The sequence below is a fragment of the Haliaeetus leucocephalus genome, unplaced genomic scaffold (genome assembly GCF_000737465.1).
Source record: "Haliaeetus leucocephalus isolate CR32 unplaced genomic scaffold, Haliaeetus_leucocephalus-4.0 Scaffold174, whole genome shotgun sequence".
In the NCBI taxonomy this organism is placed as follows: Eukaryota; Metazoa; Chordata; class Aves; order Accipitriformes; family Accipitridae; genus Haliaeetus; species Haliaeetus leucocephalus.
Window position 1 is genome coordinate 1,036,360 of NW_010972610.1, and position 17,205 is coordinate 1,053,564.

At 39.4% G+C, this 17,205-nt stretch overlaps 1 protein-coding gene across 1 annotated transcript; it reads left to right on the top strand.

The window, feature by feature from the left end:
• The first annotated feature begins 175 nt into the window (after positions 1-175).
• On the top strand, positions 176-16,804 carry TARS (threonyl-tRNA synthetase). The gene is made up of 19 exons (XM_010563978.1): positions 176-196; positions 601-681; positions 1,602-1,792; positions 2,840-2,963; positions 4,049-4,170; positions 4,368-4,485; positions 5,353-5,417; positions 5,499-5,577; positions 6,164-6,310; positions 7,234-7,332; positions 8,067-8,233; positions 8,781-8,943; positions 9,032-9,169; positions 9,896-9,973; positions 12,472-12,572; positions 12,696-12,800; positions 13,480-13,552; positions 14,291-14,405; positions 15,766-16,804. Exons 1-19 carry the CDS (start codon positions 176-178, stop codon positions 15,912-15,914), a joined length of 2,136 nt encoding a protein of 711 aa, XP_010562280.1. The 3' UTR covers positions 15,915-16,804.
• Positions 16,805-17,205: the final 401 nt, after the last annotated feature.

Here is a 17,205-nt window from a genome sequence, read left to right on the forward strand (position 1 = left end):
GGCCCGGCCCGGCCCGGCCCTACTGCCCCATTGGCCCGACCGCGGCGGCTCGGGTTGAGTCAGGCCGGGCCGGTGCAGCCGCCCCCGGTTGCATCAGCTGTGGCGGGCCGAGAGGCGCCTGCGCGGCGCCGTTCCCGCCCCTTCCCCGCTGCGCCGGGCTGCTCCGCGTGTGGCAATGGCGGGCGCTGACAGCCAGGTGGGCCCGGCACCGCGGCGGGCGACCGCGCTGGAGCAGCGGCTCTCTCCTCAGCGCGGCTGCCCCTCACCGCGGGCCGGGGGGTGTCCTGAGGCGGGGCGTCCCCTTCTTCCCGCGTCAGGCTTGGGGCGGGGGGCAGCCCTGTCAGGAGGACGGGTGCTGGCGGCAGGAGGGAGCTAGGCCTCTTCCCCCTCACCCTTATAGCGGCTCGCCGGGGGGTTCCCCAGCTCCGGGTGGAAAGGCGGTGGGATTTACCTAAAGGTAAAAGAGCAGGGAGCTGGGCTGGACTTCCCGGGGCGAACAGGTCGTAGTCTCTTCCCTGGTTTGTGGGGCTGAGGGGCGTTAAAGCGCCGTAGGTGTGAGCGACTGCTGGAGAGTGAGGAAATGGTGCTCGCCCTCCTCAGGTGAATGCTGGGGAAGAAAAAAAGGCAGACTGCGGAACGAAGAAAATGAAGGAAGGGGCCGGCGATGGAGGGCGGACGGAGGTGAGCTGCCCTTGGGCCACGGGGGCTTGAAAGATGCGGTCTTCTGGTTGCTGTCTTGTGTACTGCTGGCATTGCAGTTCACCACTCTGAAGTATTTTATCTGGCGTTACAGTTACTCCTTTTCCCACTCTCTCTTATTTCCCCAAGGTTGCCACGAAGTGACTTTGTTCCTTTTTACACCAAGTTGTATTGGTGTAATGGGAGAGCAGCTTAGATTTCCATAGCTGCTGCTTGGTGATGCTTTTCACAGGGCCCCTGTTTGCACTAGGAGGTAGGGAGCAGATCTCTGGGATGAGGAAAGCCTGCATAAGGTGCTCTGCCTTTTCCGTCTTCATGGTGGGTAAACACAGATCCCTCTGACTGCACAGAAAGGGCCTCCAGCTGCTGGCCGGTACTAATCTTGAGCCAACTGCATAGCTGTATAACCTTGGTTATGCCCAAGCTGATAGTCCTGACGTCATTATATGATGTACGGGATGGAGTTGGTTCGTCTCCAAGTGGCTCAGAGTAGAGGTGTTTCCTCAGTTTTTTGACCTAATAAGAAAAATTTGGTTTTATGTTGGAACTTGTACAGTCTTTTCAAATTGATTTTTGTCCTTGCGTAGCTTATTAAACAGGTGTTTAATAAACTGCAGTGGCATATTAACATATGTGTAGTTTATTAAACAGGTGTACAGTGGTACATTTCAAAGTAATTGTCATTAAGCTGAAGTCTTACAACATCACTATGTAATTAATGGTATATAATTAATTTGTAATAATAATGATTATTTGTTAGATATAGCACATATACAGATATGGTCACATAACTGCTTGTGAAAAGTATATCCATTCTGTTTGCATGCTTGACATAATGTGATACAAGATTACTCTCATGATCTGTTATAGACTTTTTCCTTTGTCTTATTCATTATATCTAGCTGAATCCTTGGCCTGCATTTATCAATGAACGTTTAGAGATGTACAACAAACTTAAAGCTGAACACGATGCACTCCTTGCAGAAAGAGCTGCAAATGACAGTAAACCCATTAAAGTTACATTACCCGATGGCAAGCAGGTTGATGCTGAATCTTGGAAGACTACTCCTTATCAAATCGCTTGTGGAATTAGGTATGATTCTATTCTGTGATACACTCAAACATTTTCAGACAGCTCTGTGTATGCAGGTTGTGACTTTGTGGGTATGGGTAATGTATAATTTCTCTCTTAGTCATTTATCTCGACTCTTCTCAAGGCATCTTTTATATCATAAACTGGAGGTAACCAATAAGGTTCTAGTTTTGGAGTGTAATTTTTTGCCTTATGAAGATACAGTTTCTAAAATTAAATAAGAATATAACTGAGATCTTCTAGGTACACATTAGTTGCATTTTTTTCCCAGCAAGTACTGTTGTTGCATTAAGAACTAATTTACTAATAAATTTACTCTATCAGATTGAATGTTAGCACATGCAAACCAGTTTGCATTGACCTGGGGAAGACGACTGCTGGGTGATGTTTCAGTTGATTTCAGAGAGTGTTAACAGTATGAGTATCTTTCACCTAACTGCATTTTTACTTGCGTGGGAGATACCCATCAAAAGGAGCATCACACATCTCTGGGTTACTAAAACTTGCTGTGGAGTAGATTTGGACAATGCACAGTGGACACCCTGACCGTTAAAATTACAAAAACTGGGTGATTTGTCGAGGTTAAGTGCCTTTTTTTTTTTTTCCACGTTTAGGTGCCTTGTCACTGGAAGCTTCTTTGCTTTTGTGATTTGGGACCAAGGAAAGGGTTTTTTGCCTAGTGGAAACAAAACTGTAAAGTTACTACATCAGAAGTGGTATTTGATAATTTTTAAAAGAGAAACTCTGTCTTATATTGCAGTAGGATTTTGAAGTCGGGTTAATTCTCTGAGGTGGCTGCCTCTAAGTCAGATGTGTTAATGAATGTATGAATGCCGAGTATACAGTACAGTTTATTCCCTTGTCTCTGAGATGTGAGTAGGATTTTCATGAATGTTCAAGACTGGCTAAACCGCTCTTTTATTTGGAATTTATGACATTGTACTCACTTTGAGCACTCCTGAAAATCTTATTCAATGTGGAGGGCAAATCTGGGGAACTTCTACTTGCTGATTTCAAAAGATTATATACCATGTATTTATTCTGTAGTCAGGGCTTAGCTGACAACACTGTTATTGCTAAAGTGAACAAGATGGTTTGGGACCTAGACCGTCCTTTGGAGGAGGATTGTACCCTGGAGCTGCTTAAGTTTGAAGATGAAGAGGCTCAAGCAGTGAGTATCTTCTACCAAAATTTGTTTGCCGTTGGATTTGCATTAAATTCAGCCTCAAGTAGTTATTTGCATCTTTACTGCGTTCGGAATATGAGGAGACAGGAAGACGTCTGGGGTGTAGGTACCTCTGCATTTTCTAATAGTTCCTTACAAGGGAGATGCGGTACTGCAGATAATGTATATTCTGCTGTGTATTTGTAGTGAAGTCTGCTAGCAGTTGCTGTGGTTTGTTAAGTCTGTTCTTGTTAAAATTTTATATTTGCCACTTTCATGTTAATGTAAAGTAGGTCTTTTGAACCGACCTCTTCAGCACTGACTTTGAAAATGATATTGAGTACAAAAGTACTGTCTATGTACAAACCATAAAAGTACTGAGTAGGCTGCCCTTTTACTTTGTACTTGCAAAATTCAGATAAATGTGGATATCCACTAAATTTGTAAATACCATCTTTAGAAAAAATAATTTGGTACAAGAAGTTGTCAGTCAAAATCATCACGGAGATCTCACATTCAAACTTAGAGTTTTTGTATTGGCTAAAAGATGGCTCCTGTGAGATTTATGTCTTCTGGTCTGCGCAAATAAAAGCAGACTGAAGTCCTATAGATTTGGGTTTAATTTGTCAAAACTTTAGGTGTATTACAACATGGAGTGTAATTTTTAACCTTATGAACTGTTCTACTTAAGTGCAGGATTTCCCATGCATAAAAGGATTAGGACCGCAGCCTTATTTTGAAAGTGCATCTTTTGGTCTTTATACAGAGCTGATTGATTAAAGTTTATAGAAAAAAAGTTTCTGAATTAGTTTCCTGACTTCTTGACAATAATTGAATCATTTCAACAATAGGTGAAAATAAGAACTATTTGCTACCAGGCTATAAACAGTTTTCCAGTGGTCTGTTGAAAATATTGGTGCTTAGGATGTGAGTGTTGCTGGGTGGGTGACTTCTGTTCTGCAGACTGCTCTAATGTGGCATCTGCATCAAGTATCCTTAAAAGCAAGCATTTCAGAAAAGGTTTTAAATAAAATACTCAGAAATGCATTGTGTGTATTGAGACTGATCCCCTCTTTTTTGACTTCCATTAGGTATACTGGCACTCAAGTGCTCACATAATGGGTGAAGCTATGGAGCGAATCTATGGTGGCTGTTTGTGCTATGGCCCACCAATTGAAAATGGATTTTATTATGACATGTTCCTTGAGGAAGGGTAGGTTATGTATTTTTCTTTATAGTTATAGCAAAATTTCTGTTACCCGCTTGTTCCCGGAACAAAGTCATCTGCAGTACTGCAGATTGCTTTGTTCTTTGCAGCATGTCCTGTCCACAAGCTAACGCATTGCAATTGGATCAGAAATTGCAAGTGAAAGCAAGAATGATTCACTTTTTTCTGTGTGTTTATTTTAGAGGTGTATCAAGTAATGACTTCTCCGCTTTGGAAACATTATGCAAAAAGATAATGAAGGAAAAACAAGCCTTTGAAAGACTGGAAGTTAAGAAGGAAACACTACTTGAAATGTTTAAGGTAGGCTGGTTTAGAAGGTTGTTTCTAGCATCATGCAGTTATTCTTTAAGCATTTGTGACTTTAGCCGCATGTTCTGTTAGTGGTAGAGGAAGGTCTATCAAATTAACTTTCTAAGGTGATACGTTCTTATAAGCTCATTTGTGATATTTTTAAAAAAAAATGAGCAAAGGTGTAATTCTTACATTCTTGGGAATGTGTATCAGATTTTAGGCAACTGTAAGAATTCTCATTCTTCCACTGGGTGACGTTGGCAAAATCTTCAAAGCCACATTCTTCATTTATTTCCCCCAGATGTAAAATTGCAATATATTATGTGCAGTTATGTTATATGCCTTTATTATATTGGCTGTTAGTAAAATGCTTTGGTAGTACTATAACTGCATGAGCTGATGTATTCAGAAAGCTCCATAAAACATTTTTGAGAATGAGGACTTCTGAGAAAGTCCAAGGAACACTAAAAGCTGATCCTTTTTCTTTAGTACCTAGCTGCAAATAATTTTCTGGCATTCTTGAGACAGACATTACACAGTTTTCACTGTTAGAACGTCAGGAGAATCATAGTGTCATTCAGGTTGAAAGCTACCTCCATAGGTCTCCAGTCCAATCTCATGCACAGGGCATGGGGTCAACATTGAAGTCAGACCAGGTTTCTCAGGGCTTGTCCAGTTGGGCCTTCAAAACCTGTAAGGGTGGAGACTGCACAACCTGTTCTCTGGACAGCTTGCTCCACTACTTGACTGTCTTTCTGTCTTTTGTAGTCCTCTTTTGGTGCAGTATAGTATCAGATTTGCAAATAATTTAAACTGCTGGCCAGTTCTCTTGCTTAACAAGGAGTTAACAAATATGTGTGTTGCTTCTCTTCTCAGTATAATAAATTCAAGTGTCGCATCCTGAATGAGAAGGTCAATACTCCAACTACAACAGTGTACAGGTAATTACACATGCATCATAATATTACTGGATATAACTTTCCAGGATGAAATATACCAAATGAATGTTTTCCTATTCTTAGGTGTGGTCCCTTGATAGATTTATGCAGAGGGCCTCATGTTAGACATACTGGCAAGATAAAGACCATAAAAATTCATAAGGTAAGTGCTGAACTGCCTTAGACAAATGTTTTCACTGAAAATGTGTCGCTGTCTTTGGGCAGTATGGTAGTGGCTTATCCAGAAAAGTACTGTGAAATGGGTAACCTGGTCAAAAACTCAATATAACAAATTGGGAGAGGGCTGTGTGCTAGAACGATATTCAGATGGTCTGAAGCCCAACTAAGCGTCCAGGGCCTGCACTTCCAGCACAGATAGGAATGTGAGTGTGGCTTAAGGATTGGTTGAACTGTATCAATTAGAGTTTATAGTTTTTGCTCAGCTGATGGTTATAGCTGAGTGTGAATAAACAGTTGAAATAGGATGGCTGCAAAGAAAGCAAATAGGCTTTAAAAAAAAAAACAAGAGAGAGATTGAAACCATTTTTACATATTCTGTTTACTTGTCCTTTCTGGAGTTTTCTATTCAGTGCTCTGAATTTAAGATTAAAACTCTCCTTATGCCTTAGTTGTTCTACATTAATTATAGTGATTTATTAATAATTGCATGCCTTTTCATAGCAGGCAGTAGTAGTAAAATGTGGAGGCTCCTCCTTTTCTTCAATGTTTTATTTATTTTTTGCACGTAGAATTCTTCTACCTACTGGGAAGGCAAGGCTGATATGGAATCCCTCCAGCGGATCTATGGAATTTCGTTCCCAGATGCAAAAATGCTGAAGGAATGGGAGAAATTCCAGGAGGAGGCTAAAAGCAGAGATCACAGAAAAATTGGGCGGGTGAGACAGTTTTTCTGGTAATGTATTCCACAAACACTGTGTGGGTCTAACCCCTTAACTAGAAGCATCTCGAAGACAGCGTATACTTGCTGCCACAACCAAGATGTGACACAGTTGTATTTTCAGTCAAGTTGCAAAGTCAGGTACTTTTCTCTGGAAGAACGTCAAAAGTCCTAAAGCAAATAACTTCTGTTTAGACTTTTCGCTGTTTTAAACATGATGACATCCTTATTCCACAGATCAATTGGAGCAGAACGTGAACACTTCAGTCTGCAAAAGACGAACACTTCAGTCTGCACGCAATGCTCATTCCTACGCAGTTTGCTGCAGCCTGTTCACTCACAGTTCTTTTCTTCTGTGTGATTTCAGAATCCATAATACCTTTCTATGGGTTTTTTGGTTGGTTGGGTTTTGGTTTTGTTTTTCAGATGGAAAACCCCTGTTAGATAATTGATAGTCCTGAACACTGTTACAAGGTCTGCTGCTAGGACATCAGGACAATATGTAGAAGAACTCACTATATGCAGTGCTCAAGGATGTGCACAGTTTGTCACGTTAGCCGTCTACAATTCACACGTTCAGTTCATGGGCAAATAATTAGAGAGCTGCAGAAACAGAACTAAATGTTACTTGTCAACGTACAAAGGCAGCTGTGGGGGCACAGTTAGGAGTTACACATAAATGTGAAGTTTTGGAGCATCAGTAATGAATCAGGAAACCGAACAATCTCCTTCCCCTGTAAGTACTGATGGACATATAAATACTAGTGAAAATGCATCTGATCTATTGATATTGCTTTATTTTTTTAGGGTTTTTTGACAACTCTGAGTAGTGATGCCCAGTCAGTAGTAATTCATTTGTGAATGTTAAGTGAAAAAGGTGGTATACAAATACTAAGTTTTTCAAATACTATTTTTCTGCAGGACCAAGAACTGTTTTTCTTTCATGAGCTCAGCCCTGGTAGCTGTTTTTTCTTGCCAAAAGGAGCTTACATTTATAACACATTAATTGAATTCATCCGGGTAAGTAACGTCTTTTGGAAATCTTCTTATAGAAGAAATTGCTTAATTTTAGAAAAATACATAACAGCACGCTACGTATAACAGTATTAACAGCCCTTCATTTCAAGTTACTGTAATCTCTTAGTTACGTAAGGCACAGAACTAAAGAAACCTGGCCTCTTTGAATTGGTCTTGTCACAATCTCTGTTAAGTTATGTTTTTATCAATACTTTATACCTGCAGTTAATGATGCTTTATAATATGAATTCTTTGACATCTAGTAGTACAGCTAAGTTCTCACAACAGCTGTTCCACTGATGCATATTGATTTGTTTTAATAAACTTATTAAATTTGGCCTTGTAGAACTATTTGTCATGAAATTATGTGTAGGAAAAAAAAAAAGCTGATCTTCCTGTTGTAATATTTAAAGTCTGTCTTATTATTGTATATTTGGGCAGCAATGTACTATCAAGTGTCATTGACTAATTAGAGACTGCTGCTTTGCTTGCAGGCAGGAAACTTGTTCTTCTTGCTTACTACAGAGGAATTATTTGGGGGAAGGGTGGTGCTGGTGGAAGGGATGTATCCTGGCATGTCCAACTTGAATTTTTTTCTCCTCTTCCTCTTCTATTCTCAAGTCATGGACTTTTGTAGGCCAACATTTGTATATTTTTATGGCTGCAGATTGAAGACTGAGTACCATTACTTTTGTTTGCTTTATTAGTTATTTTATGTACTGGGTCTGTTTTTTTAGAGTGAGTATCGAAAACGTGGATTCCAGGAGGTTGTCACTCCAAATGTTTTCAACAGCAAACTATGGATGACTTCAGGGCACTGGCAGCATTATAGTGACAACATGTTTTCCTTTGAAGTGGAGAAAGAAATCTTTGCTCTGAAGCCTATGAACTGTCCAGGACACTGGTAAATACATAGCAAATCCAGTTTACCAAAGGTGATGCTGATTCAGAAAAAAAACCTGTTTCTTTTGCCTGCTTAATTGTGAAGATGGCTATCTTCAGGTGTCTAGATGTGACATGCTGCCAGGAGTGATGTAATTATGAGTCTTGTTGTATATGTGCTCTCTTTACTTGAGACACTGAGAAATGTCATTTTTCCATCATTAGAGTGACTGTGTTTTAGACCCGAAGCTTACCTTGGTACTAAAAACCTGGATATCCAAAATAGATAGTGGGGCATTGTCCATTTTGTGGCAATTTAGGCATTCAGGTTTTAATGCTCAGTTTTAGGAGCTGTTTTATCTTCTCTCTGTGAGGTGGGTGAAGCCTACCAGCTATAAGAGGATATCTGCATTTGTTTTCCTGACAAAACTGGATGTGAATAACAGCTGTAATTCAGATTACATCATTGGCATTATGGGCACCTGCTTAGATACTGGCTGCTTCTCACTGGCTGTTCTTTGCAGAATTTTGATTCTGGATGAGCTTCAAGTAATAAACTTTTCCTTCAGCCTTATGTTTGATCATCGTCCAAGATCATGGCGTGAGCTGCCATTACGGTTGGCTGATTTTGGTGTTCTGCATCGCAATGAACTGTCAGGAGCTCTTACAGGACTCACTCGAGTACGTCGGTTCCAGCAGGACGATGCTCACATATTCTGTGCTATGGAGCAGGTATGGGCTGCTATTAAATGAAATTGGGTATTAAAATCAGATTAACTGATTTTTCCATATTTGAGACTTTATTTCTATTCTCATAAAGATTGAAGAGGAGATAAAGAGTTGTCTGCAATTCTTGCGTACCGTGTATGATGTCTTTGGATTTTCCTTTAAACTGAATCTCTCCACTCGTCCTGAAAAGTACCTGGGAGATATTGAAGTGTGGAATCAAGCTGAAAAGGTAAACAGTAGTTTTATTAACTTTTTATATGAGAGCAAGGCTGCAGCTGGAAGTCCTGTAAGAACATAGTCCCTTCTGGGAGTTACTGTGACAGATGGACATGAGCAATATAACTTCAATAACTGTCTTCAATTCAGTCTGGCTGCTGTAAATAGCTTACTCTGCATACAGAAGCAATCTCCATGTCAGAATCAAATTACCTCTCCTTCCTTCTCTTTCTCCTTGTATTTTATTGATAATTTAAAAAAAAAAAAAAAAAGGAGGAAGAGAACCAATTCTGGCAGACTCTGTAATAAGATTTAGAGCCATCTTCCAAAAGCCAGGTTGCTTTCATGATTAAAGGTATGAGGTTAGCCCCTGGAGGTGCAGTGCTGGGGAGAAGATAGGGCAGGAATAGATATAAGGTGGGTCAGGGTGGATCCCTTCTCAATATTACCTACAGACTTCGACTCTAGCGTAAAGATTTTTTGCATCTTAGCTACCGCTGCTTGTTTCACCTCTTCCAAAATGAATGTATTCGTTTTGTTTAAATTTGGACTAAATTTTTTTTTTTAGCTAGGGCTCTTCCAAAACTTTTTCAGAAAATAAATGAGTTGCAGCAGTACCTGAGAAGTACTGAAAATTGGTAGTGTCACATATCTGTAGCAGCAGGCTGACCTGATGCTGTGACATGGAAAGACAGCAAATGCTTGAGAAACACTGAGTGTATGTGTCCTTTATCTCTAGCAACTCGAAAACAGCCTCAATGACTTTGGTGAGAAGTGGGAGTTAAACCCTGGCGATGGAGCTTTCTATGGACCTAAGGTCAGTATGTTGCTAACCCCTAGCTGGGCTAGGCTTTTAATTCTGCTTGGGTGGGGCAGACAAAAGATACGATTCCTTGCTTTCCATTGATACTACTGTAATCTGGGCAGTAGGGGTACCGTAGCATGCAAATACTGTTCTTTGCAGTATAGTGAATGAGCAGAAAAAAAACCCCAAAGTCTTCATGTGTTTGTAAAATTATGCTAAATATTGCTTTCCCCAGAAAGACAAGTGTTGGGTATCTGTTTGTGCAGAATATTTGCCAGATGACTTCAAATAGGTACCTGACCAAGACAGTCTCCATTTAGTTAACATTCTGCTTTAAGTTAATTAAACAAATACAGATGGATGCTAAATGCTGTTAATATATAAAGACTGTTTTACATATCTTATTATGAGCAAGGGGGAGAAAATAGTGTGGTGATGGTCTTGGGTTTTATTCATGATCTTCTTGGTAAAGACAACTTTTATTTTTCACTTATTGTCCTGCACATTCTGTTCCATGTAGTGTTATAACTAAATTTTAAATGTCAGTATGTGTTTCTAAAGCATTGGTGCTGTTTAGGTTTGGCTGGAGGATATAGAACAAAACTGATTCTTCAACTGATGACAAGCTGAGATATTAAAACATGGGATTAGGAAGATGAGATTATTTTTTTTATAGTTCTCTAATACCATTTTAAGGTGCTGTACAGCTGAAATTTTGTGGTTTTCCAGGTACATAAACTCTGACATACTTCAGAGAGAAATAATACTTTATGATCCTGGCTTTCACATTGCTTTAACACTCATTTCATTAATTAAACCCAGTTTACATGTATAAACTATTTGCTGCTTAAACAGAGCTGATTGCTTTAGTGGGAAACATGAACAGAAGGCGGCACTGTATTACCACAGCAATCGCTGCATTGGAAATAATCCTTTGGGCGACAAGTGAATCCTAAGTCATGAGAAAAACAAAAATAAACTTTGTGGTAAAACAAATTTCTGGAAAATACTGCTTTTACTGGCACAGTTTCATAGCTGCATTGAGCTGCTGGTGGGTTTTGGTATTTAAGAAGCTCCTTGTGTTGATGTTGTGGTTTTGTTGGCTTTTTTTAAAGCTGTTATCTTCAGTTTGCACAGATTAAGTAGGGCTTTCTAGAAATTTCCTGATACCTTTGAGCATAAAGACCGAGAGCCTTACAAAATTACTTGTAAATCTTTCCCTAATAAATCTACGCTACATTTATGTCTGTATTCAGTCATGTAGTAAACAGGTTCTGATTTCTTTCTTTGTATACTAATTGAATCAATTTCATTTTATGGGTTGTAGGTGAAATGTGTTATAGCAGCTAATCATTCATAATGTGAAATGCAAACAAGATTTAGTAGTTTCCTCAGTTGATTTGAAAAAAGGCAAATATCTACAGGAACCTTTGTTAACCTTAATTAACCTTATACTTGCTCCTAATACACTCTAGCCAAAGTAAGGTGAGGAAACATATAGCATTTTGCACTGGTTTTAGTGGAAATTAGTTAAAGTTACATTTTTAAGTTAAACTCTACATTTAGGGTACCTTTATTACCTACGTGGATATTTTTTTTTTCCTGCTCTGTAACTGGGTGATGTGAAATTAAAGAAGGTTGTAAATTATTTTGATATAAGTTCTTTGGTGAGTAGCTGAACTATGATGAACTCTGGCTTCTGAATGCAAAATTGAAAGACATTTAGAGCTTCAGTTAACAAAACACTGATCTGTTTGATACCTAAATTAAAATAAGGCACACAGCCCCAACACATAGCCATACTGGTAAAATGATAAATAATGGAGCAATGTGATAAATAAATAAGGTCAGGACACTATAAATGTACTGTTTTCTATCCATCTCTCTGTCTGACTTGTATCATAAGTGTGCTCAGGGTTAAAGTGTAAGATGCAATAGAAAGAATAGGTGTGACTGTCCATACTCATAGTCAACAAGAGTCATTGATTAATATGATCCCTACTGATAAGTGGACTATTTAACAGTAGGATTCTCATCCGATGTTCATGCCCTTGAATTTGTAACATAACCTACAAAGTATTCAAGTATTGCATGATAAAGGAGTGTAAGTTCGCCAGTTTGAGGTTGAAGAAATCTCTTTTTTGGCGAGACATGTTCAGTTCTGATCTTGCACTTGCGCTTACGTACTGCTGAACTCACTTGGCGAAAAGGCCCGTGAAAGTCCCAGATTGAAACTCGCAAAAAATAGTCTGAGGTATTAAATGTAGTTCTCCCTGAAGTAATGTCTCTCTACTTGCTCACCCTGTTTTTAGCTCTAACATTTTTTTGCATCAGAGCCTGAAAATCATTTAAGTCCTAACGCAGGCTGAAGTAAAAGTATGTTGTCTAAACCCACATAGAGTTTCTCTGCATTGAGTGAAACCTTCCATCTTAAAACAATGAGTTTGCTTTCAGAGGGGCATGCTTTTATCTTAAACTGTACTACAAATTTGTGTCTTTTTGTTTCTAAGATTGATATTCAGATTAAAGATGCCATTGGCCGCTACCACCAATGTGCTACAATCCAGCTTGACTTCCAGCTGCCAGTCAGATTTAACCTCACCTTTGTCAGGTAAGCACAGAGGCTGGTGGTTTTAATTGCTATATAATCTAACTTCCCTGTCACTCACAGGCGTAAGTTTACATCAAGAAAAAGACTTATATTTAAAAAAAAAACACCCACCTTTCTTCACAGCCATGATGGTAATGACAAGACAAGACCAGTTATCATTCACCGGGCTATCTTGGGATCTGTGGAGAGAATGATCGCCATTCTAACTGAAAACTATGGAGGCAAATGGTAACGTTGAAAAGTAGATTTATTATTCCCGTTTGAGCAAATGCTTTATGTAGAAGAGAAATTAGCCCCAGGCATGCAAGAATATGAGGGTTTGTTCTGCTTGCTTGCTACAGAGACATGCCTTAGGTGTACCACAGGGCAATTCCTTTGAACCACCTTCCTTAGATATTAAATAATTCTAGATATGGTAGCCTCTACGTGATACCACTCATAGAGGTGCAGCATACAGCTTGTCTGCCCAAGGTATATATCTCTCAACTTTGCTTTTGCAGCTGGGCTGCCTTGCAATGAGTCATTTACATAGGTCATCTGCTTTACCTGCTGCATATAATACCTGACGGGGATGACCCCTCTGATTATTACAAGACTCAAAAGTAAACATTTTCCCATGGTTAGTAATAAGCTCAACAATTAATTATGATTTGTAGTCTGTTGTAAAACACAACTTGAATCTTCAGGTCAAAAAATACTTTTGTCCACACTGCAATTCTTTTAGACACTCAGTTCTTTTGAGGAGATAAATTGTAACAAGCATAGGGCTGTCACTGCCTCTGAACCCAATCTAAGCAGCTGGCTTTATGAATCTCTTGTTTAGATTTTAGTCCTATCTGTTAAGAGGATTTTTCATACTAAAAAATTACTGAAAGCTATATAAACTTGTTTTGTTTGTTTGTTGAAGGCCTCTCTGGCTGTCTCCGCAGCAGGTCATGGTGGTACCAGTGGGACCAACGTGTGATGAGTATGCTCAAAAGGTGACGTATATGGTTTGGGGGCTTTTTTCCCCAGTATATTGTATTTAGTTGAGATACTTGGTTATTAATGATTAAAAGTATTTAGCCCAGATAAATGTTACAAGTCTTTGCATGTTACAGTGTATCATTTTTATATTGCAATGACAGTTATTAGCTACTGAAGTTGTATTTTAAAGAGGACTTGAAATAGATTGTGGGTAGCTAAACAACAAATGCTGATCTGTGTGAGGCTTTTATTTTTGGAAAACTTAGTGTTTTCTCTCTAGCTCAAAAGCTGTCTTACCCTTCAGGTTCTAGTCTCCCATGGCCACGTGCATCTTGCAAAAGCAGTAAGAAAGATGAAAATGGGTCTTTACATATTTAGCATCCAGCAGACCTTCTCCTGTATTTCTTTCAGGCATATTATACATAAATAAAATAGTCTGCAAAATAAAAAACCAAATGTTCTAATCAGAAAGCTCCATTGTGCTGCTGCCTTTCACAATATCAAACTCAAATCACTATTCAGCACAAAACATTAGATACTCACATCACTGCTTAGTTATTTAGTGTGTATGTACTTGCATGATAGCTGACCTGTTTTCATTTCTTGAACTGGGCTCATCTCCAGTGCCTGAGCCAATGACGGTGCTTTTGCTTTAGGGGTCAGATAAGCTTGACTGGCTTAAGTCTACAAGTCATAAATAGTTCATTGCCATGAATATCCTATAGTGACAGTTTAAATACTTTTTCTCCTAGGTCAGGCAGCACTTCCATGATGCTGGATTAATGGCAGATGTTGATGTAGATCCTGGGTGCACGCTGAACAAGAAGATCAGAAATGCTCAGCTTGCACAGTATAACTTTATTCTGGGTAATGTATACTGCATTTGTTACCTTATCCTGGCTGACTTTCTTGCATAGGTTATAGAATTTGATCTTTCTCCTGTGAGCAAGGCAGAGTGTGGTAGTCAGTGTTTTAGGTCACTTTGCTCCTAAGAGTCTCCATTCCAGGGAGCCTCTCCTGCCTGCATGATAGGCTTTGCTGGCTTATATAGCTGTTACTGAAAGGAGGTCACCATGGCCCAAGCCGTTACTGCTGCTTTAGAAAAAGGTCTTTGCTGTCCTCTGGTCAGCAGTGTGGAGACATACATGAAATCTCTTGCCCTTTGTCAGTCAGATTGTTAAGCAATTTTTCCACACCCAACTCACCCCCACCCCCAATAATTTATGCTCTTGTTTCAAGTGTAGCAGAAGAAGTACTGTATCTTCACTGCATTCTGCTGTGGTGCACTTCTGAGCTATGCATGCATGCATAGGAGAAGACTCCTCCATGAGAGGGAGATGCAGGGACAATTACAAACTGACTCTGAAGTATGTGATTTGAAGCACCACGTTAGTCATGTCATCTAAACTGAGGCTCTAGCATTGACCCTAAAACTATCTGGGATCCATTAGGGTAGAAGGAGCCTTTAACAGAGAAACTGTACCCTCAGAGTAATTGATAGAATCATGAATAAAGTTATTGTGTTTTTTAAAAGTTTAAGCATATGATACAGATAAGACACAACCACATTTTACCTTCAAGACCACAAACAGATGATCAGCCTATCAGGGAAAAAATCTCACCTAACTTACATTCAGAGGTTGTTTCAAAATGTTTTGCCACTGAATGTAGATTGGGTACCAGAGAAATAAAATCTCCTGTAGCAACATCAAAGTATTTTACATAAAATTTGTATTAGTAATGAGACACACATATAGTTTCTTGATATTTGTATCTTAAAGTAAAACAGCTTTGGGATTTTCCAGTAAACTGTCTTGCTGTCTCTGTAAAGAAAACAAATAGCTATTGGTTATTTACAATCAAGTTGTCTTTCTAATCTTTGCCTGTAAGTACTCCATGTTTATTTCTCATTTTGACTTTGTGGTTCACTCTAATAAGAAGTAAGTCAAGCTGGACTTACTAAGTTTACTTTTCTCTTTACTCATATTTTGCTAAGCTGCTGTTCATAGCATACTAAAACCTGTTAAATGATAGGAGATTAAATGAGGCTATTGGCTGTTGCAGATCTAAGTGGGGGGAGCTGGGAGGAGGGCAAAGAAGAATTTGATTGTGTTGGTAAGCTCTTTAGAATTTTTGTTTAGTATGCCTAACTTTTAAGAGAACAGGAGGGGAAAAAAAGAGCTTGCTAAGTGTTAAGTTCATTCCTTTGCATCTTGGTTGTTTCTAGTTGTCGGTGAAAAGGAGAAGGCAAGTGGAACAGTTAACATCCGCACCCGAGATAACAAAGTGCATGGTGAGCGTACAATTGCAGACACTGTGGAGAGACTGCTGGAACTGAAATGCTCTCGCTCCAGACAAGCTGAAGAGGAATTTTAACACCATCTGCTCTCTCTGGCATAAAAAAAGATTCTAGTTTTCTTAATTCAGTTAACCACAGAGTTTTTGTGCTGAACCAGATTTTAAATATATTTCACATTGGACCTCTTGCTCACTTTAGCAGAGATTTTTCTTTAGTCAGAAATGTCTCTTTTTGTAAAAAAAAAAGTAATTTTCACAAACCTTGAAGTAAAATTTCCTGGCCTCTGACAATGACAGGTGAAGCAAGATGAAATGACTTTCTGTGACTGCAAGAGAAAATGGAAATGTTAATCAGGGATACCCATAGCATTCTAACTACCCTGTTAAGAATAAAACACATTTTGATAACAAAAGTTTTTCATGAAAGTTAAACAAAAGACCTCAGGCTTAAGAAACCACACACAAACCATGCACTGCAGCAGCTTTTGGAGTGTCTCCTTTAGCAAGGAAAGTGGTACCTTGCAGTCTTGTCTGCTGGTCTTACACCAATTAGATATGTTGACTCTGAACAGTTCCCACTCCCATGAACGGGGAAATGGAACAGAGGTCTCCCACTTCCATAGCGGTTGCTGCCTCTGGGAGTGGCTCAGGTCTCACTGCATGACACTCCTGACATGGGGCCATCTGCCAGAGAACTCTGAGCTGCCAATCAAAGCCAACTATACCCTTTTCCAGAGGCAGTATCTGAAATGTGCTGGCTCTCAGGGAAGGTTGTTGTAACTGTAGAAGGGGGTAAGGCTGTCTGGAAGAGGTAGGGCATAGTAGGGCCAAAGAAACAGCTAAGAAAAGCAAGAGCCTTGGGAACAGAGAGTGTTTCTACTCTTACACTGAGCTGTCCTTTCAGTAAGGCTGTATATGTCACACCAGAAACAAGAATGTACTGGACTAAAAAAGGATAATGATTTTTTTTTTTTTTTTTTAAGAGAAATGCAATTTTTCAGTTTAATAGGTACAGTCCCCTTCAGTGGAACACTTCCTTCGCAAACCTCCAGTCCAGGGTATTGCATATTCAATTAGCAGCTGCTCCTATCACAGTTGAGGGATCACTTTGACTGTTTTTGGGTTTGGTTTTTTGATTGAGGTTTTTTTTGCAGATCTGGCTGACAAGAGGCAAATGTCTGTCACTGACAAAAAATAAAATCATGGTCTGAGGTTTTTTGGTTTAGGTTTTTTTTTTTAATCTTAACTGACCTGAACAGCTTCTAAAGGTGGTTGGTAACTGTTCCTTTACAAAGAAAACTATTGCTACAGCCCTAGCAAAGATCAGGCAAAGCTGAGGACAGGTTTGAACCATCCTATCTTTTGAAAA

Excerpts from the sequence above, each read along its gene's own strand:
- TARS (XM_010563978.1), top strand. The coding sequence starts at position 176 with ATGGCGGGCGCTGACAGCCAG. Across the intron at positions 4,171-4,367 it reads GACATGTTCCTTGAGGAAGG|AGGTGTATCAAGTAATGACT; the intron begins GTAGGTTATGTA and ends TGTTTATTTTAG. Across the intron at positions 8,944-9,031 it reads TATTCTGTGCTATGGAGCAG|ATTGAAGAGGAGATAAAGAG; the intron begins GTATGGGCTGCT and ends ATTCTCATAAAG.